Source organism: Odontesthes bonariensis, chromosome 21, assembly GCF_027942865.1.
Source record: "Odontesthes bonariensis isolate fOdoBon6 chromosome 21, fOdoBon6.hap1, whole genome shotgun sequence".
Lineage (NCBI taxonomy): Eukaryota > Metazoa > Chordata > Actinopteri > Atheriniformes > Atherinopsidae > Odontesthes > Odontesthes bonariensis.
In genome coordinates, this window is record NC_134526.1 from 2,044,088 (window position 1) to 2,069,847 (window position 25,760).

Sequence of the window (25,760 nt, forward strand, 5' to 3'; positions counted from 1 at the left end):
GTTTGGGAAAATGAAGCCTGTGCAGGATCTTAAATGTGTTTAAGGCACAGAGATGAAGAATGAATCAAATCTAGGCAACCTTCCCAGGTCTGAGCTGACATTTGGACGCCAAGGTCCTGTTCCTAGGCACATCTAGTCTTCTGATTGAGAACGCTGTTGTATATGAAAGAAATATAAATATTATAGAAGGGTTGGGTCACGCCCAAGTATTATGTCAAGCAAATCATTAGCAGATAGATGTGGGAATGGATAGTGTTCTCTAGCAGAACGGCGGGCCTGAAGGTTTCTGAAGAAGGGAACTCGAAGTATTGTAAAATCTTTACGCAAAGTTTCTAATGAAATGAATGTGTTGCCCACACATAAATCTTTGCTTCCAACCATTTGAGCTGCTTTCATCTTCTTCTTTTGTGGGCTCCACTGATGTTTGAGAGCTGCTTTGTAGATAAAGTCCATGTTTAACCGCCGTGTTGCTGTGGTTTCAGTCGGAGATGTTGCTGCAGCATCAGTCCAACCCGTGTCTGGTCAACAAGGCCAAGAAGACTCCTCTGGACCTGGCCTGCGAGTTCGGACGAGCCAAGGTGAGCCCGCTCTGTTTCTGTTTCTGTCTTCATGTCAAAGACAAAGTGTGACAAACAGCCTCGTTCAGCTGAAAGAACTGAGCGTTAAAAAGTGATAAAAGTGAATAAGCAAACACACACAGAAGCACTCTGTTCAGATCTGTGTGAGCTCGGTAGATTAGACGTGAAAGTGAAACCGGATCCGCGCCGATCCACCCCCGACTGACACTCCTGGGGTGTGTTTATATGTCTGTGAGGACCTGACTTCCATGTGAGGACATTTAGGGTCGGCCTCAGCTTAGTACGGACCAACTAAAGCAGCGATACTCACTATTTATTTCACCAGAGCCACATTGGCAGCAAAATCAAGGGAAGAGCCACTTTTACCACAACATACTAAAGTCTCCTTTTGCAAATTTGCATTTCTACTTATAAAAAAGAAACAACACAGCCAATACATGTTCAATTCAGACCACATTTACCTTAAAGGGATAGTTCGGGATATTTGACATGAATCTGTATGGCATCACCATAACCAGTGTCGTGCATTCAAACTGACTTACCCCCGACAGTGTCCTGTGAGCCGAGTTCTTGTCCAGTGTTGGTCAAGGCGAAAGTAGTCCGGCTTGTTTGCTGGGGTCAAGAAATGAGCGCGTTTTTCTTCCCAAAACAGTACGTGTGCTAAAGAGTGATTTATTTCATCACAAAAACCGAAGCCGGCAAAAGTCACTCCTCGTTATCACTTGGGCCCAATACTGTCTCTCGTTGTGTATCAGTGCGCACGTCATTCTGACCGCGAGCTGTGCGCACGAGTTCACTTTGTTTACTGCTCGGGAAGATGTCTGACTACGAGAGCGACGAGGAACATATTGACTTCCCTTCAGAGCCAAGGGGGTATCTTCATGAACCCGTTTATACTGAGGAGGAAGTTCGCCACATGGACTTAGATCGGGCAGAAAGAGAGAGGGTGGACAGAGAAGTGATGGAAACAGAAGCTGGAGCCACTGCTGGAGCTGCGATACCCAGGGTGGCCGACAAATCCTGGTGCACTTGTTTGAAGTGCGAAGTAATGCAGACAGAGGTGGAATGTTACTGCTGCCACGAGTGGGATTTAGTTATGCCCCAGATACAAAACCTTAGATGAGGATGTCGGTGGCCGCGGGACGGCTGCTGCCTGCATCACAAATAACGGGGACTTCCCTGCACTCCTGAATGCAGGCGTCTTGAGAACTTTTTTCCATGTTCCCAAGATCAACTGGAAGAGGCGTCCCAGACCAGCTGGACCCGATGGCCAGTTGTCTGCAGAGTAAGACAGTGTTGAGCACTGCCAAAGAACAGAAAGACTCGTGCGCACAGCTCGCGGTCAGAATGACGTGCGCACTGATACACAATGAGAGACAGTATAGGGCCCAAGTGATAACAAGGAGTGACTTTTGCCGGCTTCGGTTTTTGTGATGAAATAAATCACTCTTTAGCACACGTACTGTTTTGGGAAGAAAAACGCGCTAATTTCTTGACCCCAGCAAACAAGCCGGACTACTTTCGCCTTGACCAACACTGGACAAGAACTCGGCTCACAGGACACTGTCGGGGGTAAGTCAGTTTGAATGCACGACACTGGTTATGGTGATGCCATACAGATTCATGTCAAATATCCCGAACTATCTTTAATACTGGGATGAGCGGAAGCTGGCGTGCATGTCCTCGACTTTCTTCATGTTGTATTTGTAGTTTGTTGTTGTAATCATAGTGAGACATTCAGGATGAGCATGGTTTTTGGGCTGGTTTTTGCCCTTTTTTAATTAAAAACCCATCCATGGTGCCTGCATCTCGCGCTGGCTAAAGGAGCTAACGTGCGCTGCGGGCAAGTGTGAGGTGGTTTAAGCGGGCTGCGTTGCCAGGTTTAACAGTTCCCCCTTTAGGAAACACCATTAAGCCTTAATTAATACTTAATAAAAAATACTTAATACTACAAAAACACAAACTTAATAAAAAATACTTAATACTGTGCAGTATTCACTGTGTATTATTTCGCGAGGGCGAACCACCAATTAAAGCTTGAGGAGTATCTCTGATCTAAAGGGACAAAATGACTGAGAAGCTGTCGTTTTAGCCTCGTGTTTCTGTATCAGAGCATAGAAACTCGTGGGGTCAGTCGGGCTCTGGTTCAGGAGAAGTTTATCGCTGCTGAACATCTGGGACAGAACGACTTCCCCGTCTGAAGGAGCTCAACAAGTCAACAGAAAGTCTTTCATTTGTTGTTCTTGATGTCATAAAACTTTAATGAATGTTTAAACTAATAAAAAGAAAAAACAGACACATGTTCTGTTGGATGCCAAAATACTGAATACTTCCATCTGGTTCCGGGTCATAAACGGCGCCGGAGTTCATTTCAGTAACGAGCTGCAGACGATCTGAGGCCTGATCACCTGTTCAGGTGAAACTCACTCAGGTGGTCGACTGTTTGGGGCTTCATTTAAAAACCTGAAGTGAACAACTGAACCTCCACTTCAGGATGTGTGACGGAGACGAGTCTGAGACAACATCAGACATCAGACTAACAGCCCCCTTTCTGTGGAGAGCACCTGGACACACCTGTAGATACTTACAGATACTTACAGATACTTACAGATACCTGCAGATACCTGTAGATACTTACAGATACCTGCAGATACCTGTAGATACTTACAGATACTTACAGATACCTGCAGATACCTGTAGATACTTACAGATACTTACAGATACCTGTAGATACTTACAGATACTTACAGATACCTGCAGATACCTGCAGATACTTACAGATACCTGCAGATACCTGTAGATACTTACAGATACTTACAGATACCTGCAGATACCTGCAGATACTTACAGATACCTGCAGATACCTGTAGATACTTACAGATACCTGCAGATACCTGTAGATACTTACAGATACTTACAGATACCTGCAGATACCTGTAGATACTTACAGATACTTGCAGATACTTACAGATACTTACAGATACTTACAGATACCTGTAGATACTTACAGATACCTACAGATACTTACAGATACTTACAGATACTTACAGATACCTGTAGATACTTACAGATACCTGCAGATACTTACAGATACCTACAGATACCTGCAGATACCTGCAGATACTTACAGATACCTGCAGATACCTGCAGATACTTACAGATACCTGCAGATACCTGTAGATACTTACAGATACCTGCAGATACCTGTAGATACTTACAGATACTTACAGATACCTGCAGATACCTGTAGATACTTACAGATACTTGCAGATACTTACAGATACTTACAGATACTTACAGATACCTGTAGATACTTACAGATACCTACAGATACTTACAGATACTTACAGATACTTACAGATACCTGTAGATACTTACAGATACCTACAGATACCTGCAGATACCTGCAGATACTCACAGATACTTACAGATACCTGCAGATACTCACAGATACTTACAGATACCTGCAGATACTCACAGATACTTACAGATACCTGCAGATACTCACAGATACTTACAGATACCTGCAGATACTTACAGATACTTACAGATACCTGTAGATACTTACAGATACCTGCAGATACTTACAGATACCTGTAGATACTTACAGATACCTGCAGATACTTACAGATACCTGTAGATACTTACAGATACTTACAGATACCTGCAGATACTTACAGATACCTGCAGATACTTACAGATACTTACAGATGCCTACAGATACCTGCAGATACTCACAGATACTTACAGATACCTACAGATACTTACAGATGCTTACAGATACTTGCAGATACTTACAGATACTTACAGATACCTGCAGATACTTACAGATACCTGTAGATACTTACAGATGCCTACAAATACCTGCAGATACTTACAGATACCTGCAGATACTTACAGATGCCTACAGATACCTGCAGATACTCACAGATACTTACAGATACCTACAGATACTTACAGATGCTTACAGATACCTGCAGATACTTACAGATACCTGCAGATACCTACAGATACTTACAGATACCTGTAGATACTTACAGATACTTACAGATGCCTACAAATACCTGCAGATACTTACAGATACCTGCAGATACCTACAGATACTTACAGATGCCTACAGATACCTGTAGATGCCTACAAATACCTGCAGATACTTACAGATACCTGCAGATACTTACAGATTCCTGCAGGAGAAGCTGGGAAAGGTTCAGATACCTGTAGATACTTGCAGATACTTACAGATACCTGCAGATACTTACAGATACTTACAGATACCTGCAGATTCCTGCAGGAGAAGCTGGGAAAGGTTCAGTTTCTGTGCTGGTGGTCTTAACTTTGGACGAGGCCTTAGTGAGACGTCGGGCTGTATTTCTCTGGACTCGGTGGTGGAAATGTAGACGATGACCTTCATGCAGAAATGATGAGTCCGTTAAAACAAAGTAAACTAAAGAACCAAAGGTTTTGGTCAGCTGATCAACCGTCTCTCTGCTGACGTCTTCTTCTGGCATCACACATGAAAACAGCCTCGTTCTTTCAGCAACATTCGGTCTGTCTCAGAACTGTGAGGCGCCCAGCTGAGCGAACATGGTGGAAACTCCAGAAACACACTGTTCACCATCCATGAAATGAGAAAAGAACATTTCAACTGTAAGGTCAGCGTGTGTTGGTCCAGTTAGAGTCCTCACAGAGATAGAAGCACAGACGTGTGTGTGTGTGTGTGTGTGTGTTTAAAGGCCTCAGCTGCCGAGTTTGGGTGTGTCGACAGCAGCTGCTGAGTTTCTGTTTCTGTCCTCCAGCTTCCACAGCAGCCAAATCTCAATCTGAAGTATTGATTTAAAGTGAATATCTGCAGATGTTTCCATGGTAACGGCTGCAGAGATTCACTGAAACATGTTCCAACATGAACATAAACCCAGAATCTGAGTCAGAACCAGAGTTAGTTCAGTTCTGAGCAGCTTTAAAGTGAATATCTGCAGATGTTTCCATGGTAACAGCTGCAGAGATTCACTGAAACATGTTCCAACATGAACATAAACCCAGAATCTGAGGCAGAACCAGAGTTAGTTCAGTTCTGAGCAGCTTTAAGGTGAATATCTGCAGATGTTTCCATGGTAACAGCTGCAGAGATTCACTGAAACATGTTCCAACATGAACATAAACCCAGAATCTGAGGCAGAACCAGAGTTAGTTCAGTTCTGAGCAGCTTTAAAGTGAATATCTGCAGATGTTTCCATGGTAACAGCTGCAGAGATTCACTGAAACATGTTCCAACATGAACATAAACCCAGAATCTGAGGCAGAACCAGAGTTAGTTCAGTTCTGAGCAGCTTTAAAGTGAATATCTGCAGATGTTTCCATGGTAACAGCTGCAGAGATTCACTGAAACATGTTCCAACATGAACATAAACCCAGAATCTGAGGCAGAACCAGAGTTAGTTCAGTTCTGAGCAGCTTTAAAGTGAATATCTGCAGATGTTTCCATGGTAACAACATTCAGCTCAGCCTTTCCTCCCGGCTTCCCTTCCTCTGGACTTTGGACTAAAGAAAACCGACTCTTGTTTCTCATAAACTGAGCTGGCGGCGCAGACCGACCAGACTTAATTTCCAACATGTAAAAGTTTAACTGCACATTAAAGGCTTTTCCAATTCCAAGACTCATTTCATTCAGACTTTTTTTTTCATCTTTATTTGTTCCAAACACACAAATGTGAACCAATTAGTTGAGAAAATGACAGCCGAGCACACACACAGACACGTTTTACTGCTGCACTTTAAGCAGTTTTAGAAACAGGGATCCATCCTGTTGGCTCTGCTTTATTTGGCTTTAACATGACACACTGATGTGTGGGTTTAGGGTTCAGAGTGTCAGACTCAGGCTTCTTCTCTGGCTTCCACCAGCACAGCGCTGCCTTTAAAGGAGCCCCCTGCTGGGACCTGCTGCTGGCAAACATCTGGATTCAGTCAGCCTTTCAGCTCTGATGCATTACCTCAGACTCACCTGCAGCGACTGGGACGCTCTTCTTCTGTTTCCCTTCGGAGGAACCGGGGTCCACATTGGCCCCGGGACACCCCCGTTTGCTCTCTGCTTTGCTGGTCGTTTCATCTTGAGTCAGCAGCAGAGTTCAGGTGTTAGCTGCAGAGTTTGCTGCAGAGTTCAGGAGTTAGCTGCAGAGTTAGCAGCAGAGTTCAGGTGTTAGCAGCAGAGTTAGCAGGAGAGTTCAGGAGTTAGCAGCAGAGTTCAGGAGTTAGCAGCAGAGTTAGCAGCAGAGTTCAGGAGTTAGCAGCAGAGTTCAGGAGTTAGCAGCAGAGCAGCAGAGTTCAGGAGTTAGCAGCAGAGTTCAGGAGTTAGCTGCAGAGTTCAGGCGATAGCTGCAGAGTTCAGGAGTTAGCTGAAGAGTTAGCAGCAGAGTTCAGGAGTTAGCAGCAGAGTTAGCAGCAGAGTTCAGGAGTTAGCAGCAGAGTTCAGGAGTTAGCTGCAGAGTTCAGGCGATAGCAGCAGAGTTCAGGAGTTAGCTGAAGAGTTAGCAGCAGAGTTCAGGAGTTAGCAGCAGAGTTAGCAGCAGAGTTCAGGAGTTAGCAGCAGAGTTCAGGAGTTAGCTGCAGAGTTAGCAGCAGAGTTCAGGAGTTAGCTGCAGAGTTAGCAACAGAGTTCAGGCGTTAGCAGCAGAGTTAGCAGCAGAGTTCAGGCTTCGGTGCTTGTTGGCGCCTTTGCTCTTTAATTGGGTGATAAAATAAATTGGAAGGGTTTTTCTGTGCAAAGTTTCAGTGGTTTTCAGACGATCCTCGTCCCGATAAAGTCAGAGCGCCTCTGAGAAGAAAAAGCTTCTGACAGGATAAACCAGCCGGGCCCTGCTTCCTCTGCCTGTTTAAATGGTTCAAACCGGTTGATGTTGGACCGTTAGCATCACGGATGATCTGTTCCTGGTTAGCATCACAGATGATCTGTTCCTGGTTAGCATCACAGATGATCTGTTCCTGGTTAGCATCACTGATGATCTGTTCCTGGTTAGCATCACTGATGATCTGTTCCTGGTTAGCATCACAGATGATCTGTTCCTGGTTAGCATCACTGATGATCTGTTCCTGGTTAGCATCACTGATGATCTGTTCCTGGTTAGCATCACAGATGATCTGTTCCTGGTTAGCATCACAGATGATCTGTTCCTGGTTAGCATCACTGATGATCTGTTCCTGGTTAGCATCACAGATGATCTGTTCCTGGTTAGCATCACTGATGATCTGTTCCTGGTTAGCATCACTGATGATCTGTTCCTGGTTAGCATCACTGATGATCTGTTCCTGGTTAGCATCACAGATGATCTGTTCCTGGTTAGCATCACTGATGATCTGTTCCTGGTTAGCATCACAGATGATCTGTTCCTGGTTAGCATCACTGATGATCTGTTCCTGGTTAGCATCACTGATGATCTGTTCCTGGTTAGCATCACTGATGATCTGTTCCTGGTTAGCATCACTGATGATCTGTTCCTGGTTAGCATCACAGATGATCTGTTCCTGGTTAGCATCACTGATGATCTGTTCCTGGTTAGCATGTCAGTAAAAACGTCTAAAGGACGAAGCCTCCGGGCATCCTAACGGCTCCTCCCCTTTGACTCCTCCCCCTCCCCTCTGACACCTCCCCTCTGACTCCTCCCCTTTGACTCCTCCCCCCTCAGGTGGCGCAGCTGCTGCTGAGCAGCAACATGGTGGTGGCGTTGCTGGAGGGCGAGAGGAAGGAGCAGACAGACTCCTCCTACACCACCCCTCTCCACCTGGCGGCCCGGAACGGACACAAGGACGTCATCCGGTGAGAAAACGCTCTTTACTGCAGTAAACTTTGTCCTCCTCACATCTCATGTTTCACACAGGATCACCACCAAGTGTTCCTGTTATCGTCTGTTTTATAATGTTCTGATTTGATCAGCTCCACACGGGTTGTTTGGGTCAGGGTTTGGATGTATTTACTGAAGCTGAACTCAAAGATGAGACCTTAAAGGATGCAGACAGACACTAACTGCTGACACAACAAACTTTCATTCTGGATATGTTGATTTTAAAGGTTTGGTTGATCCGGTCAGCCAGATGTTTCTGCACTCAGAGCCTTTAAAGTCACATTTCTCCTTCTCATCACCAACAAACACGTTTCCACTGCCAGGAGAACAAAGTCAAATGTCTATTTAACAAGTTTTATTGTCCTTTTAGTGCCGCGTTAAAGAAACACAGCCGTGAAAATCACAACAAATGCTGTCATAAAATCAAAGATACAGTCCGATTCAAGATAATTATAATCCAATCCAAGCCAATTATAATCCGATTCAAACCAATTATAATCCGATTCAAGATAATTATAATCCGATTCAAGCCAATTATAATCCGATTCAAGATAATTATAATCCGATTCAAGATAATTATAATCCGATTCAAGCCAATTATAATCCGATTCAAGACAATTATAATCCGATTCAAACCAATTATAATCCGATTCAAGATAATTATAATCCGATTCAAGATAATTATAATCCGATTCAAGCCAATTATAATCCGATTCAAGACAATTATAATCCGATTCAAACCAATTATAATCCGATTCAAGATAATTATAATCCGATTCAAGACAATTATAATCCGATTCAAGATAATTATAATCCAATTCAAGCCAATTATAATCAAATTCAAGATAATTATAATCCGATTCAAGATAATTATAATCCAATTCAAGCCAATTATAATCCAATTCAAGCCAATTATAATCCGATTCAAGATAATTATAATCCAATTCAAGCCAATTATAATCCGATTCAAGATAATTATAATCCAATTCAAGCCAATTATAATCCGATTCAAACCAATTTAATCCAATCCAAGCCAATTATAATCTGATTCCAGCCAATTATAATCCAATCCAAGCCAATTATAATCCGATTCAAACCAATTATAATCCGATTCAAGATAATTATAATCCGATTCAAGCCAATTATAATCCGATTCAAGATAATTATAATCCGATTCAAGACAATTATAATCCGATTCAAGACAATTATAATCCGATTCAAACCAATTATAATCCGATTCAAGATAATTATAATCCGATTCAAGCCAATTATAATCCGATTCAAGACAATTATAATCCGATTCAAGATAATTATAATCCAATTCAAGCCAATTATAATCAAATTCAAGATAATTATAATCCGATTCAAGATAATTATAATCCAATTCAAGCCAATTATAATCCAATTCAAGCCAATTATAATCAAATTCAAGATAATTATAATCCGATTCAAGATAATTATAATCCAATTCAAGCCAATTATAATCCAATTCAAGCCAATTATAATCCGATTCAAACCAATTTAATCCAATCCAAGCCAATTATAATCTGATTCCAGCCAATTATAATCTGATTCAAGATAATTATAATCCAATCCAAGCCAATTATAATCAAATTCAAGATAATTATAATCCGATTCAAGATAATTATAATCCAATTGAAGCCAATTATAATCCGATTCAAACCAATTTAATCCAATCCAAGCCAATTATAATCCAATTCAAACCAATTTAATCCAATCCAAGCCAATTATAATCTGATTCCAGCCAATTATAATCTGATTCAAGATAATTATAATCCGATTCAAGATAATTATAATCCAATTGAAGCCAATTATAATCCGATTCAAACCAATTTAATCCAATCCAAGCCAATTATAATCCAATTCAAACCAATTATAATCTGATTCAAGATAATTATAATCCGATTCAAGATAATTATTATCAAATTGAAGCCAATTATAATCCAATTCAAACAATTTAATCCAATCCAAGCCAATTATAATCAAATTCAAGATAATTATAATCCGATTCAAGATAATTATTATCAAATTGAAGCCAATTATAATCCGATTCAAACCAATTTAATCCAATCCAAGCCAATTATAATCCTATTCAAGCCAATTATAATCCGATTCAAGACAATTATAATCCAATTATTGTAATCCAGTCAAGTCAAGTTCATTAAACCCAGTTTTGGAGTTGTACCCCTTTAAGTTGAGTCTTCCTGTGTGTGTGTTCAGGTGAAGCTTCAGTTTTTACAGTTTTTACGGTTATTATCTTCCTGGAAGCACAGCAGGACGGAGCTGAGTGGCCCTACAGCTCGACTTTATTCACTCGTTTTCTGGGTCAAATTGCTGTGATTTTTCTGTCTGTTCTGGCTGATCCCAGGACATCAAAGGCAGCGGGTCGGAGGGTCTGCTGCACTTAATCCATTATTACCTTCGGTGCTCTCTGTGAGCACACTTTATGTTGCAGACGTTTCTGATGGGCTAACTGCGTTTTTCCAACGTTGAGGAGGGTATTTTTGTCCTAACTTATGAATGCTTCAGTAAAACAGCAGAAAAAACAGCATCTTTTATCCATCGCCACCATGAAAATGACAATACGGCCACATTAATGTACTTTTAACTCTGCTGCATTCATTTAAGATTAAATTATAATCTGTTCTACAAATAAATGATGATATATGAACGCAGACTACACCGAATACACATCAGTTGGTTTATAAAAGGACACAGAAATATCACAGAAATACATAAAACAATCACAAACAGCATCAGGAAACAAGACAAAGATACTAAAAACCACCACAGAGAATCCAAAAGACCCACAAAAACATTCAAAATATCCATTTTTTATACAGTATTAAGTACTGTGAGGAGAGTGGGTGCATTTTTGTCTTCTTAAAATAATTTTCTCTTCATATTTAGAGGTGCGGGGGTCTCTTTAAGCTGCCATAAAAACTGTATAATACGCAGTCGATTAATAAAAATACATCTTTTGTGTCCAGAACAAGATTCTGCTGCTCACGGTTCAAGAATTCTTTCAACACAACTTATAGTTTCCCCACAGCGAGTGTTTGTTTGAGGCTCTTATCTCTAGTCTGCTCAACAGAGTGGCGAAAAAGGCGGGAATCAAGGCGGGTTCGAAACCGCCTACTACATACTCCATACTGCATACTTCCATACTACATACTACATACTACATACTGCATACTTCCATACTCCATACTGCATACTTCCATACTACATACTTCCATACTACATACTACATACTACATACTTCCATACTACATACTACACACTACATACTGCATACTTCCATACTACATACTACATACTCCATACTGCATACTTCCATACTACATACTTCCATACTACATACTACATACTACATACTTCCATACTACATACTCCATACTGCATACTTCCATACTACATACTACATACTTCCATACTACATATTACATACTTCCATACTACATACTACATACTCCATACTGCATACTACATACTCCATACTGCATACTTCCATACTACATACTACATACTTCCATACTACATACTTCCATACTACATACTCCATACTGCATACTTCCATACTACATACTTCCTTACTACATACTACATACTTCCATACTACATACTACATACTCCATACTGCATACTTCCATACTACATACTACATACTTCCATACTACATATTACATACTTCCATACTACATACTACATACTCCATACTGCATACTACATACTTCCATACTACATACTACATACTTCCATACTGCATACTACATACTCCATACTGCATACTTCCATACTACATACTACATACTTCCATACTCCATACTGCATACTTCCATACTACATACTACATACTTCCATACTACATACTGCATACTTCCATACTACATACTGCATACTGCATATTACATACTGCATACTCATCGATCAGACAGTATGCAGAGCGTTTACCCACAATGCATTTCGCTCCTGCCCGAGCCGAAATCAGCCGGCCTGAAGCTGATTTCCCTTAAGCTCTAAACTCTGTAAACTTTAGCAACATTTGAAACATTTTCAGGTGAGAAAGTAGTCGTTTAGATCCCCAACGTGTTGAAAACCTGACAAAATACCGGCTATTTACCATTTTGTTCCCACGAAGCTAGCCGCAGTGAGCTAACGCACTTCCTGTTATTTTCACAAAATAAAATACCCGTTGCCTTTTATCATAGGGAAAGCCATTACCATACAATTGGTGCTTTTGTTTTGAAAACAGGAAGTGAACCTACCCTCGTTGTAGCTAGCTTGAAACTGCCGTTTTGACAGGAAATGACGATCGGCGACGTCACGTTACGTTGCATCTTGGGTAGTTTGAGTATGAGTAGTAACCTCATGATGCATACCCAACATTTCAGAGAATCTAGTATGCATCCGGGAACTTAAAAAAAGTTAAAGTTAGTAGGAGTAGTAGGAGTAGTAGGAGTAGTGGGAGTAGTAGGCGGTTTCGAACACAGCCTGGGCTCTTATATTAGATTATCCTAAAATAAATTCCCCAGTTAGAGGTCCTGAATCTAAAAATGAGCTTAAACACTGACGCACAGGGTGTTCCCACAGGTGTAAATCAGGTGTTTCTGCTCGTTTCAGGCTGCTGCTGAAAGCTGGCATCGACATCAACAAGACCACCAAGTCTGGAACAGCTCTGCACGAAGCGTCACTGTATGGAAAAACTGAAGTGGTCCGACTGCTGTTGGATGTGAGTTATTTCAGAATATCCAGATCGGTCTGGGACAGAGTTACAGTGTTTAGCATCTTCAATTTGGATAAAATGACTGATAATTTGACACCAAACTGATGCTACAGTCCTTTTTTTGCTAGTTCTTTAGGTAAAAAGGGCCTCCGACATCATCTTTTTGGGCTCCTTCTAAGAGATTTGTTTATACACAACCTCAAAATTCCCGGGAACAACTTTGCCCTCAAGTGTTTTGTTTTAGGCACATTTAAGGGATCGTGTTATCCTGTTCAGGCTAATGTAATGGCTAAGACTTCTTTAGGCCAACTTAAGCACTAAGATGATCTTGTTTAGGCTGAAACAGCAGACAGTTTTATTGGCTCATGTTATCTTGTTTATGCTAATGAAGAGGCCAAGATATTCTTAGTTAGCTTTCTACTCTTTAGGTTCATGTATCATCTAACATTATCTTCTTCTTTTTTCACATAGAAGCTATCGATACCTTGTTAAGGTAAATTTAGCAGCTATTTAATCATTTTTTGGCTAAAATAAGCCCTTTTCAGGCTTGTGTTTTGGCTAATACTTTACTTTAGCCGTTATGGCAACGAGTTATATCTTGTTAACGTAGAAGCTAACATGAACTTATTTTCAGGCAAATTAATTGGCTAACATGAGGTCATCTTTGGTGACATTATCTTTTGAGGCTACGAAAGTCAATTTCATGTTTAGACGAATAAAGGGGGTAAAGATATCTTGTGGAAGCCAACAAAATGCCTAAAAGTATTCTGTTTCATGCTAATTTGAGCTTATTGTTAGCTGTAATGTTATATCCTCATATGTGAGTCGTTATGGATAAAAAACATCTGCCAAATGCATAAACATAAACATAATTTAAGGGATAATGTATCTTGTTAAGGCTAATGTAACGGCTAACACCGTACAGGCTAATGTAACAGCTAACAGTGTACAGGCTAATGTAACGGCTAACAGTGTACAAGCTAATGTAACGGCTAACATTTTGGCCAACCTAGTCAATAACATTTTACTTTTTTATTAATTGCTAAGATTATCTTGTTTATGCTAATAAAGAGGAAAAGACTATTCTATCCTGTTTAGGCTAATATCAAAGCTATTATTTGTTTTGGCTCAGGCTCATGTAGCAGCAATAACAGTAAAATTATTTTGCTTTTATCTGACTGCACGACCCTTTGGATCACTCAAGCTCTAATTTTAGTTCGAGGGTCTCTTTATCGAAACCCTTCAGACTAATAACTTTCAGAAGAAGGTGACGAGGCAGGTCAGAAGACAGGAAGTGTCATTGCTGTGTGCTGCCGTCCATCCAGGCTGGAGTGGACGTGAACATCCGAAACACCTACAACCAGACGGCGCTGGACATAGTCAACCAGTTCACCACCTCACACGCCAGCAAGGACATCAAGCAGCTGCTCCGAGGTCAGAACGAACACAGCTTTACTTCCTCCTTTAACACCTGCTACTTCCTGTGTGATCCAGCCGGGTCAGTGCACAGCTGATCCAACACTGGATCTTTATCTTTATCTTTATTTTTATCTTAATCTTAATCGTTATCGTTATCTTTATTTTCCTGCTGCATCACGCGGTCCGGCCCGTCTCCACCTCCCTCTTCCACCAGCTGAGCTTATATCTTATATCTGGAGCTCCACCTGACTCCAGAAGCTGTAATTCTCACAGCAGCTGTGTTTAACTTTCTGGTTATGTAACGTTAAACTCTTATCTGTGGGCTCTCGCAGCTTCAAAGAGCAGCTTCAGCAGGCTGTATGTACAGCTCTGTAATCCTGCAGCCTCCTGAAGTCCCTGTGGGAACAGACTGAGGGAATAATGAGCGGGGTGATGAAGAAGTGATTTAAACACGGAGACTCTCCCCGTCCTGTTTACTTCTGCAGAAAGGAGTAATGAATAACTTGTGCACGCTCAGCCGACATGAGCTGTGGATTAATTATTGATGCACAGCGTTAGCGTCGGCTCTTTGTGGGTTCAGCGTCTGGATCTATTTCAGCTTCTATTTTCATCACAATAAAGAAATATCACTTGTGTCAGCAGCTCTGCCTCTGGGTTATCTGCTGATTACATCCTTATTATCTCCTTATTATGTCCGTATTATCTCCTTTATTTGTTCAGAAGAGTCGAGTTAAGGTTTGGACTTTAATGTGGGAATAAGCTCTTGTTCTTTAAGGGGAAACATTGAGATTTAAAATTAGGGCTGGGCGAGTTAACTCGTTATTATCTCGTTAAGTCGCTTATTATTTAATTTATTTTGTAAAAGTCTGTTGCCCACAGGCTTTTATTTTGTAAAGGTCTGTCGCTCACAGGCTTTTATTTTGTAAAAGTCTGTCGCTCACAGGCTTTTATTTTGTAAAAGTCTGTTGCTCACAGGCTTTTATTTTGTAAAAGTCTGTCGCTCACAGGCTTTTATTTTGTAAAAGTCTGTCGCTCACAGGCTTTTATTCTGTAAAAGTCTGTTGCTCACAGGCTTTTATTTTGTAAAAGTCTGCTGCTGTCTGCTGTGGAACAGGAAAAGAAAGTAATCGGCGGATCCACCAAACATGGAGAAGGGTACGGAACTTTTACTCGGCCATTTTCATTTTAAAGTTCTTCCAGACGGCGGAGTCGACAGAACCAAAGTCATCTGTAAACACTGCCAAGTTGAATTGTCTTCTCAGCGTAGTAGTTCCAGTCTAAAATATCACTTAAAGGCAAAACACACAACTGATAGCAGCAAGTCATTCAAGGAAACAGACAGTGGAGCGAGGCTTCTACATAAAAACTACAGAAAGATGCTGATGTTAAAAGTGTGTTTGCACAACAAATGTTATGGCACTTTCATTCATATGGCAGCACATTTAAAATAAAGCTAAATGCTAAAAGCTATACGCTACTTTTGGATTCATTTTTGGATTCTGCGTACAAATGCGATTAATCGTGATTAATCAGGGAAATCATGTGATTAATTAGATTAAACATTTTAATCGTTGCCCAGCCCTAATTTAAACATTCTTACAGCTTATCCTGTAGATATTTTGGCTCTTATAAAACATGTCGCTGGGCTTTCACCTTCACTGTCGACAGTATGAACCCAACTCAGAGTTCTGGGATGTTCTTCAGGTCAGGAATCTCATTCTTATTCAGCCTCATATCTGCCCTGATTTAATCTGGGAAACTCTCCGTGTTCTTTAAGGATTTTAAAGTGTCTGCAGCCAAACCACGAAGCTGCTTCAGGACGTTTTCTCCTCCAAACGCAGCAGATTGTGTTATTTTAGCTTTTTTTAAGTCTGCAGAAGCTGTTCAGGAAGAGAGAGAGAGAACAGCCGGGTCTTCAGACATGTTGCCCCAGCCTCGGCTGTCTTTTAAAGGCGTGTGTTTTTCTGTTTTCTCCACAGATGCGACGGGTATTTTGCAGGTGCGAGCTCTGAAGGACTACTGGAACCTCCACGATCCCACCGCCCTGAACATCAGAGCCGGAGACGTCATCATGGTGAGACGCTCAGACGCTTTCCTCTTCTGTTTCTGGCCCCAAACCAGCAGAACGACATGTTTCCGCTTCGGTTTCTGGGAGCGTTTTAAAGCCGTTTGGTCTGTGAAATACAGTTAAAGAAAACAGCTGAACAGAACCAGACTTTACACGATAATAAGATCAGACAGGTTTATTAATCCCCAGAGAGGAAACTCATCTGCAGCAGATTAAAACAGCAAGAGACGCGATGAGAGGAGATAAAACTCCAGAAGCTCAACATGTTGGTCGTCAAATCTTACGGCTGCTGGAACAAAAACCGTCCACTCGTTCCAAGGAGTGTCGAGGAATCACCAGCTTCTCTCTCAAAGAGATTAGAGAGATGAAAGGCAGCGAAACTTCCCCGAAAAGAAGAATCCAGATAGTTTTTCTTCCAGTTTAATTTACTGTCCAAAGGAACACCAAAAGAATTGATTGTTGGTTAAAATGAGACATCACGGTGGGCTCCTGGTCTCTGATTATTATCAAGATTAAAGATAAACTGAGCTAAGTTAATCTTAGCAAACCTAAGATAAGCTGGGCTAAAATAAGATAAAATAAGCTAAGCTAAGATAAACTAACCTAAGCTAAACTAACCTAAGCTAAGCTAGTATTCACGGTTCCTCTGAGTCTCAATAAACATGAAAAAAGAAGAAAAACGTATCTTAAAGTATCAATTTCCAAACATTTTGTTTTCTAAACGATTCTAACCTAAATAAAACTTTTAAAGATTAAAAGTTGCTTGATGAAACCAGCAGGATCCATTTTATTTAATTAAACCATTAAAGATGGTTGTGGTCACCGTGATCCCACCTCTTGGTTTATCCACCATGTTTAAACTTTTTAGCCATCTTGGTTTCTGTGCCCTCATGGCCGCTGTTCACGCCCACATGCACGCCCATCATGCTGCCCACTAACTGCAGGATTAGCGGTTATTGGACACGACCCAAAGACCCAACTTTGTCTCTAAATTCAACACTAATTTTACTAACTAATCATTGTTCTGTTGATTTAAGACTTGAAACCAGTGATGAAGACAATAGGAACAGGTGTTCACATGGAGTATAATCTGCTTTCTTTTTGCAAGATGTCGCCCCCTGCTGTCCACTCAAGAGAATGCAACAAAAAGGTATTTTCACATATCAGATGGAGAGGCAATTTCCATTTATATAAATATATTTTTCTTTTAATCTTACACCCTTCTCTTGGTTCTCACAGTCCAAATGTCCCGACCATATAGGTTTCATATTCTCAGTCTTTTTGGACCCAGATCTGATAAAACTTTTCTTTCTATATTTTCTTCAGGGGTGGGGGGGGTTCTACTTTTAACCATTTTATAGTGATAGATAAGCACTAACTAAGTCATTAATATGCCAATTATTAAACATTAAGTCACCCAAATACATGCTAACAAAATTTTTATTCCAAATACTTTGAAGATGTTCTTGTGGATCTGCTTCCAATGACCCACAGTTGCAGAGAACATGGCTCTGATTGGCTCCGATTGGCTCTGATTGGCTCCCACATCCTCCGGAACAAGCCAACACTGGATGGATGTAAAATAATCTGTAACCTCCATAATTCACCAGCAGCCAGAACCTTAGAGATCTTTGTCAATGAAAGCTCGACAGTCAGACATTTGAGTCTGGAAAAGTTTAGGAACCCTGTGTTTGGTGTAATTTGAAATAAAGCATTTAAATGGATAAATGTGCAGTTTGAAAAGCAGGAGAAATCCAAAGTGTCCAAACATAAAGAAGCAATAAACATGCTAATCGTTCCCTCCCTGTATGCTAACTGCACCGCATCATGATGTCACTGCTCAGAAATAACAAGGGAAAAAGCAGTAAAATCACTGAAAATAAGCAGAAACGTCTTCCAACAGAACAAAAAGTTTGATTTTCCAAACTTTATGTGAACAACTAACATTTTAAGAGATCTTTAAACTTTAAACTGGAACTAAAAACGTTCATTTTCTGGTTCTAAAGAATAAATTTAAGAACTATTTTCAGTTTTGTTTTTGTTTACATTCATCAAAAAGCTTCAGAATTTTTGGTATTTTTGGTTTCAAGCAATAAATCTCAGTAAGAAGTTGGAATATTTTATAAATTGAATGAGCAGAGCGTCACTGATCAGAGCCTTTGGTGTTTAAACGGTGTTCAGATGCAGGTGGAGGCTGAACTCTGCCCTATATTACCCTCTGCATGATGTCACGTCCGCGGGTTGTTCTGCAACAAAGTTCAGTCAGAGGTGAATCTTTAATCTGACAAATCCAGACGGTGAATCAACCAAAAAGACTTCCTGTTAGTGTGTCGGAGGCTTCGTGTTCAGACCTGTAGTTTATACCAAACATCACAGACATCTCAGGTTGAAAAATCAAGCTTCTTAGTTAGAATATAATCAACTAGTTGATGATTAAAACAGTCTAATTGTTGATTCACATAAAGCTGAATCTGTGACCTGGAAATGGAAGCATCTGAGAAATAACTCCTGGAACTTGCAGTCCTTTAGCAGCAGCTAACGCTAACAGCTTAGCTAATGAAGGTGACGTACACCAGCTAACGCTAACAGCTTAGCTAACAAAGGTGACGTACACCATTTTCTAAGGAGTTATTGCTGTTCCTTTAGCAGCAGCTAACGCTAACAGCTTAGCTAATGAAGGTGACGTACACCAGCTTCTAAGGAGTTATTGCTGTTCCTTTAGCAGCAGCTAACGCTAACAGCTTAGCTAACAAAGGTGACGTACACCAGCTTCTAAGGAGTTATTGCTTTTCCTTTAGCAGCAGCTAACGCTAACAGCTTAGCTAATGAAGGTGACGTACACCAGCTTCTAAGGAGTTATTGCTGCTCCTCTCTGAAAGATGAACATTATTGTTCCCACATTGCTTTATTAGCTGAAGCTTTCTAGCTGAACGGTTCCGTTCTGTAACTCATCAAACTGCTGCTGTGTGGATAAGGTGTGTTTCCAACACCGCTCCTCTCCTCGCTCTCGGTGTGCTAACGTTACAAAGCATTGTTTGCTAGCATCTGCTGCTAGCTTACAGCTACACTGCTAAACTATCTCCCTCTGGGATCAACAGAGGAACTATCTCACCACCAGCTGAGCTCCTGCTGAGTCTCCACCCTGAAAACAGATGTTAGCAAAGAGGAGGTAAAACAGGGCTGAGACAGAGAACCGCTGAGCTTAAACCAACAGATATTTAGACCAAAGTGTCTCAAACATCTCAATAAGAGCTCAGAAAACTGTGTGACGTGAAAAGTCTAATTTAAATCAGTTTATAATAATTTAAGCTAACCGTGAGCAGCATCTAAGAGGGGCCGATGCTAACCTGCCCGGGGCCCCGCCCTCTCGCCCCCTGCAGGTGTTGGAGCAGCACATCGACGGACGCTGGAAGGGCCACATCCACGACAGCCAGAGGGGGACGGACAGAGTCGGCTTCTTCCCTCCGTCCATCGTGGAGGTCATCAGCAGGAGGAACGGTCAGTCCTGAACGAAGGGTTGTTCAATCCTTTCGAGTCATGTGGAAAAGAAGGTCTCAGTTCTGAGGTTTAATCTGTGAGAGAACGGGCTGAATTCAAGCTGCTGCGTTTCAACTCAGAATGTTTAACCACAGACTTCCAGCTCCATCTTTGGTTCTGGTCGGTGTTTATTTCCCCTCCACCTAACAGGAAGTGATGTCACCTCCTAACAGGAAGTGATGTCGCCTCCTAACAGGAAGTGATGTCGCCTCCTCCCAACAGGAAGTGATGTCGCCTCCTAACAGGAAGTGATCGCCTCCTAACAGGAAGTGATGACGCCTCCTTACAGGAAGTGATGACGCCTCCTAACAGGAAGTGATGTCGCCTCCTTACAGGAAGTGATGTCGCCTCCTAACAGGAAGTGATGTCGCCTCCTAACAGGAAGTGGTTGCCTCCTCCCAACAGGAAGTGATCGCCTTCTAACAGGAAGTGATGTCGCCTCCTAACAGAAAGTGATGTCGCCTCCTAACAGGAAGTGATGTCCTCCTACAGGAAGTGATGTCGCCTCCTAACAGGAAGTGATGTCCTCCTAACAGGAAGTGATGTCCTCCTACCAGGAAGTGATGTCGCCTCCTACAGGAAGTGATGTCACCTCCTACAGGAAGTGATGTCCTCCTAACAGGAAGTGATGTCGTCTCCTACAGGAAGTGATGTCCTCCTAACAGGAAGTGATGTCACCTCCTACAGGAAGTGATGTCCTTCTAACAGGAAGTGATGTCGCCCCCCCACCTGTTAGAACTAACCCTGCTGCTTCCACACCATCCCATGCTCCCCTCTCCTCCTTCCTGCATCCATCTCTCCATCCAGATAATGACTGACCTCCACCTCTAACCATCAGCTTGCTAACCTGCCCCCTCCCCTCTTCCTCCTGCCCCTCTCGCCCTGTAGGGGGCACCCTCTCCCGGCACGCCTCTCTGCCCACCCAGCGCCAGCAGCTGCTGCCCAGAGCCCCCCTCTCCTCCAGCCTCAGCTCCGCCCCTCAGACCGATGACTCCTACAGTCTGTACGCCCCCCCCACCCACGTGGTGCTGCCGCTCACCAACGGCCTCGCCACCTGCACAGGTACACACACACACACACACACCTGAGTCGGGATGATGTTACAGGAGTGTTTGAGCAGCCTTTAATGGATCAGCCCCCCCCCTAACCCTGTAACACCGCTCACCTCCTCAGTCAGAACCTCCTCCCCAACAGAACCGAGTCCATCAGAGTCTCTGTGTCCGGTAGGTCTGTCTCCGAGCCGCCTGTCTCAGTCCGGGTGTCCCTTCGAGGACATCTGGGTTCTCAGGGACTCGTGTCATGGTAAGAGCCCCCCCGCCCCGCTGCCCGGCTCAACGCTCTGCATCCGGACCCGACACACCGAGACCCGAGAGATCAACTGTCAGCTCAGCTTTACTGCACCGAAATAAATCGTTTCATGTCTCTTACGTTACCTCGTGGAGTCGCGTTGTCTCGCCGTTTCAGCTCGTTTTATTTACTTTGTTTAAACTCAGTCTGACAGACCTAAAGGTGACATATTGTGTAAAACTCCTTCTTCCTGTTCCTGGGAGCATATATCAGGGCGTCTGAGGTGTAAAACTCATTCTTCCTGTTCCTGGGAGCATATATCAGGGCGTCTGAGGTGTAAAACTCATTCTTCCTGTTCCTGGGAGCATATATCAGGGCGTCTGAGGTGTAAAACTCATTCTTCCTGTTCCTGGGAGCATATATCAGGGCGTCTGAGGTGTAAAACTCATTCTTCCTGTTCCTGGGAGCATATATCAGGGCGTCTGAGGTGTAAAACTCATTCTTCCTGTTCCTGGGAGCATATATCAGGGCGTCTGAGGTGTAAAACTCCTTCTTCCTGTTCCTGGGAGCATATATCAGGGCGTCTGAGGTGTAAAACTCCTTCTTCCTGTTCCTGGGAGCAGATATCAGGGCGTCTGAGGTGTAAAACTCCTTCTTCCTGTTCCTAGGAGCATATATCAGGGCGTCTGAGGTGTAAAACTCCTTCTTCCTGTTCCTGGGAGCATATATCAGGGCGTCTGAGGTGTAAAACTCCTTCTTCCTGTTCCTGGGAGCATATATTAGGGCGTCTGAGGTCACCAGCAAGGCAAGTTTATCTGTGCAGCACAATTCAACTACAAGGCGATTCAAAGTGCTTTACAGAGACATTAAAACAGTAGAAATAAAAAGCATGATTTAAATTTTGAACAAAAAAGAAAGAAGAACAATAGATAAAATCAGGAGTTAAAATGTGATTAAGTTTGGAGCTTTATTCAAACGCAGCTGAAAATAGGTGTGTCTTCAGCCTGGACTTAAACACACTGAGTGTTCCAGCTGATCTGAGGCTTTCTGGGAGTTTGTTCCAGACATGTGGAGCATAGAAGCTGAATGCAGCTCCTCCATGTCTGGCTCTGACTCTGGGAACTGATAGAAGACCGGATCCAGATGAGCTGAGGGGTCTGGAAGGTTCATACTGGGTCAGGAGGTCCCTGATGCATTCTGGTCCTGGACCATTCAGAGCTTTATAGACCAGCATCAGAGCTTTAAAGTCTACCCTCTGATGGACAGGCAGCCGGTGTAAAGACCTCAGAGCTGGACTGATGGGGTCCAGTTCTTTGGTCTCAGTGAGGACTCGAGCAGCAGAGTTCTGACTGAGCTGCAGTTTTTAGGTCGACCTGTAAAGATGCTGTTACAGTAATCAAGCCTACTGAAGATGAATGCAGGGACTAGTTTTTCCAGGTCCTGCTGAAACATCAGATCTTTTAACCTTGATATATTCTTAAGGTGATAGTAGGCTGACTTTGTTACTGCCTTAATGTGTTTTTCCAAATTTAGTCTGAGTCCATCACTACACCCAGATGTCTGGCCTGGTTGGTAGTTTCTAGGTGTATAGATTGAAGCTCTGTGGTGACCTGTAATCGTTTCTCTTTGGCTCCAAAGACAATTAGAAAGTTGTGGCACATCCAGTCATTAATCTCCTCAATGCATTTACCAAGAGCCTGTACAGGGCCTCGGTCTCCTGGTGACACTGTAACGTATATCTGCGTGTCATCTGCATAGCTATGGTAGTTTATTCTGTTTTTTTTTTATATAATCTGTGCTAGTGGGAGCATGTAGATGTTAAACAGAAGAGGTCCCAGGATGGAACCTTGGGGAACTCCACATGTGACTCTTGTGTGCTAAGATGTAAAGTTACCTGTTGACACAAAGTACTTCCTGTTCTCTAAGTATGTTTTGAACCAGTTTAGTACAGTTCCGGAAAGACCCGCCCAGTTCTCCAGTCGTTTCAGTAATATATTGTGGTCAACTGTATCAAATGCAGCACAACATCAGCAGGTGTAAAACTGATTTTCATTTCTAAAGTACGTCCCTCCTTAAGTTGACCCCGCCTCCTCTGCTAAGCCCCGCCCCCTCACATCCCCCCTGCTGGACAGATGAAGCCAGCTTCCGGGGGAGATGTTCTGCCGTCAGCTGAGGATTTAAAGCTGCCAGCGAGGCTGAACGATGCTCGTCTTGGTGTGTCGGGTCCAAACTGTGCGGTTCACTGCGCTTCAGGCCGAGCTCCGCTGCCACCAGGGGGCGACACCAGGTCGCCTCTGCTCTGATTAACCGCTGCTCAGTCAGGGTCTGCGGTGCAGCTGAGAGCTGCTGCATGTGGAACAGAGCAGGAAGCTTCAGGTGTTTGATGCATGTTTCTGCACCTCATCAGTCAGAGCTCACATAGAGAATCCAGATGTGAACCAGCTGAAGTCAGAACTCTTTCCAGGATTGTTCTAAAAGACTTGTAGATGAATGTAAAGCAGCATGTTTTGTGCTGTTCAGACAACCTAAAGTTAGTAAGAATGGCCTGAGATGTTCCCTCCCCGCCGGGCTGCAGCTGCGCTCCCCTGCATCATCACCCCCCAGCCTGGCGCCGCTCCTCTCTGCCGCCCCCCGCCGCCGCCTCGGGACGTCAGGAGTTCATGGTTTGTGTTTGTTTTCGGCAGCAGGAGACAGAAACAGCGTGGGGAGCACCGGCAGCGTGGGCAGCACCCGCAGCGCCGGCAGCGGCCAGAGCACCGAGAGCAACAACGCCGCCAACGGACACCAGCACAGCGCCGGTCACCACGACAACAAGGTACTGACCCGCCCACACAGCTCAGCATCAACCAGCAAATATCAGGGCTGGGCCAGTTAACTGAGATCATTAAGTTGATGTAAAGTGCTTTATAAATAAAATATTCAAGTAGTTTATTGTCAATTCTGCATATGTACCGGACATACAAGGATTGAAATTACGTTACTCTCCTACCAAGGCTGCAGCTGAAAAGAGACATTTATACTTACATAAAGAAACATTTATACGAACATCTAAGCTAAATAAATAAAACTAAATATCCAAAATAAGGCACTAAAATAAGAAAAGACATACATAAGACAATATGGACAGTGCGTTCCACCCATGTGCACTCGGAGGAATAAGGAGGTAGTATATGGAGTTTATAACGGTTAGACAATATTGCAATAATACCAGTATAAAATTTTGTGGATTAAGGTGCAAGAATTTTTTTAATTTATTTTTATTTATTTAATTTATTTCTATTATTATCATTATTATTATTATTATAACAAATTATTATTATAAAAATATATAATTATTTTTACTATTATGGTTATTAAATATTATTATTATTATAAAAATGTATAATTATTATTATTATTATTAACTCGTTATTGTTGCGTTAATGTGTTACTGACCCGTCAACAACCAGCAAATATTAGGGCTGGGCGAAATTGGTATTTTTGCTATAAAATGAATTCCTTCAGTCAAAACAAGTTCAAACTCCTTCATATATATCCATTCTAAGTAGAACGCGTTGGTTTTGTCATTATAATGAATCTTTTACACCTTTAACAGACGAGTAAAAACACGTAAAACCAAGGGCTGGGCGAGTTAACTCGTTATTATCGCGTTAACTTGTTAATTATTTAACGCCGATAAATATTTTATCGCGCATTAACGCAGGTTTTCTTATTGTAAAAGTCTGTTGAATGCATCACATTCACACAGTTACAGCCAACACCATGAAGCATGGAGGAATAAAATAAAGATAAACTAGCAGGTAACATCACCGCTACAGGTGTAAAGCTAACGGAGCTAACCGGCGCTACTTCCTGTTTTACTCATTTCAACATAAAAGCACGTATTTCAAAATAAATTTTTAAAAAAACTCCTGGATTTACAGCCAAGTTGAATTGTCTTCTCAGCGTAGTAGTTCCAGTCTAAAATATCACTTAAAGGCAAAACACACAACTGATAGCAGCAAGTCATTCAAGGAAACAGACAGTGGAGCGAGGCTTCTACATAAAAACTACAGAAAGATGCTGATGTTAAAAGTGTGTTTGCACAACAAATGTTATGGCACTTTCATTCATATGGCAGCACATTTAAAATAAAGCTAAATGCTAAAAGCTATACGCTACTTTTGGATTCATTTTTGGATTCTGCGTACAAATGCGATTAATCGTGATTAATCAGGGAAATCATGTGATTAATTAGATTAAACATTTTAATCATTGCCCAGCCCTAATAAATATCCGTGAAGCAGAAGAAG

The 25,760-nt window shown here is 42.1% G+C and overlaps 1 protein-coding gene across 9 annotated transcripts in view; it reads left to right on the forward strand.

Annotated features, from left to right (window-relative positions):
• caskin2 (CASK interacting protein 2) overlaps nt 1–25,760 on the forward strand; it is a 97,698-nt gene that overhangs the window by 57,222 nt on the left and 14,716 nt on the right. For 2 of the 9 annotated variants that reach the window (XM_075454805.1, XM_075454813.1), the window contains 10 exons: nt 483–578; nt 8,255–8,385; nt 13,055–13,163; nt 14,483–14,591; nt 16,556–16,650; nt 17,753–17,794; nt 20,025–20,142; nt 21,070–21,243; nt 21,355–21,483; nt 24,153–24,283. In XM_075454805.1, the coding sequence (XP_075310920.1) occupies nt 483–578; nt 8,255–8,385; nt 13,055–13,163; nt 14,483–14,591; nt 16,556–16,650; nt 17,753–17,794; nt 20,025–20,142; nt 21,070–21,243; nt 21,355–21,483; nt 24,153–24,283 (1,134 nt within the window). The remainder of the gene's footprint in view (nt 1–482; nt 579–8,254; nt 8,386–13,054; nt 13,164–14,482; nt 14,592–16,555; nt 16,651–17,752; nt 17,795–20,024; nt 20,143–21,069; nt 21,244–21,354; nt 21,484–24,152; nt 24,284–25,760) is intronic. The other 7 variants (XM_075454807.1, XM_075454809.1, XM_075454810.1 and 4 more) reach the window with 7 other exon arrangements.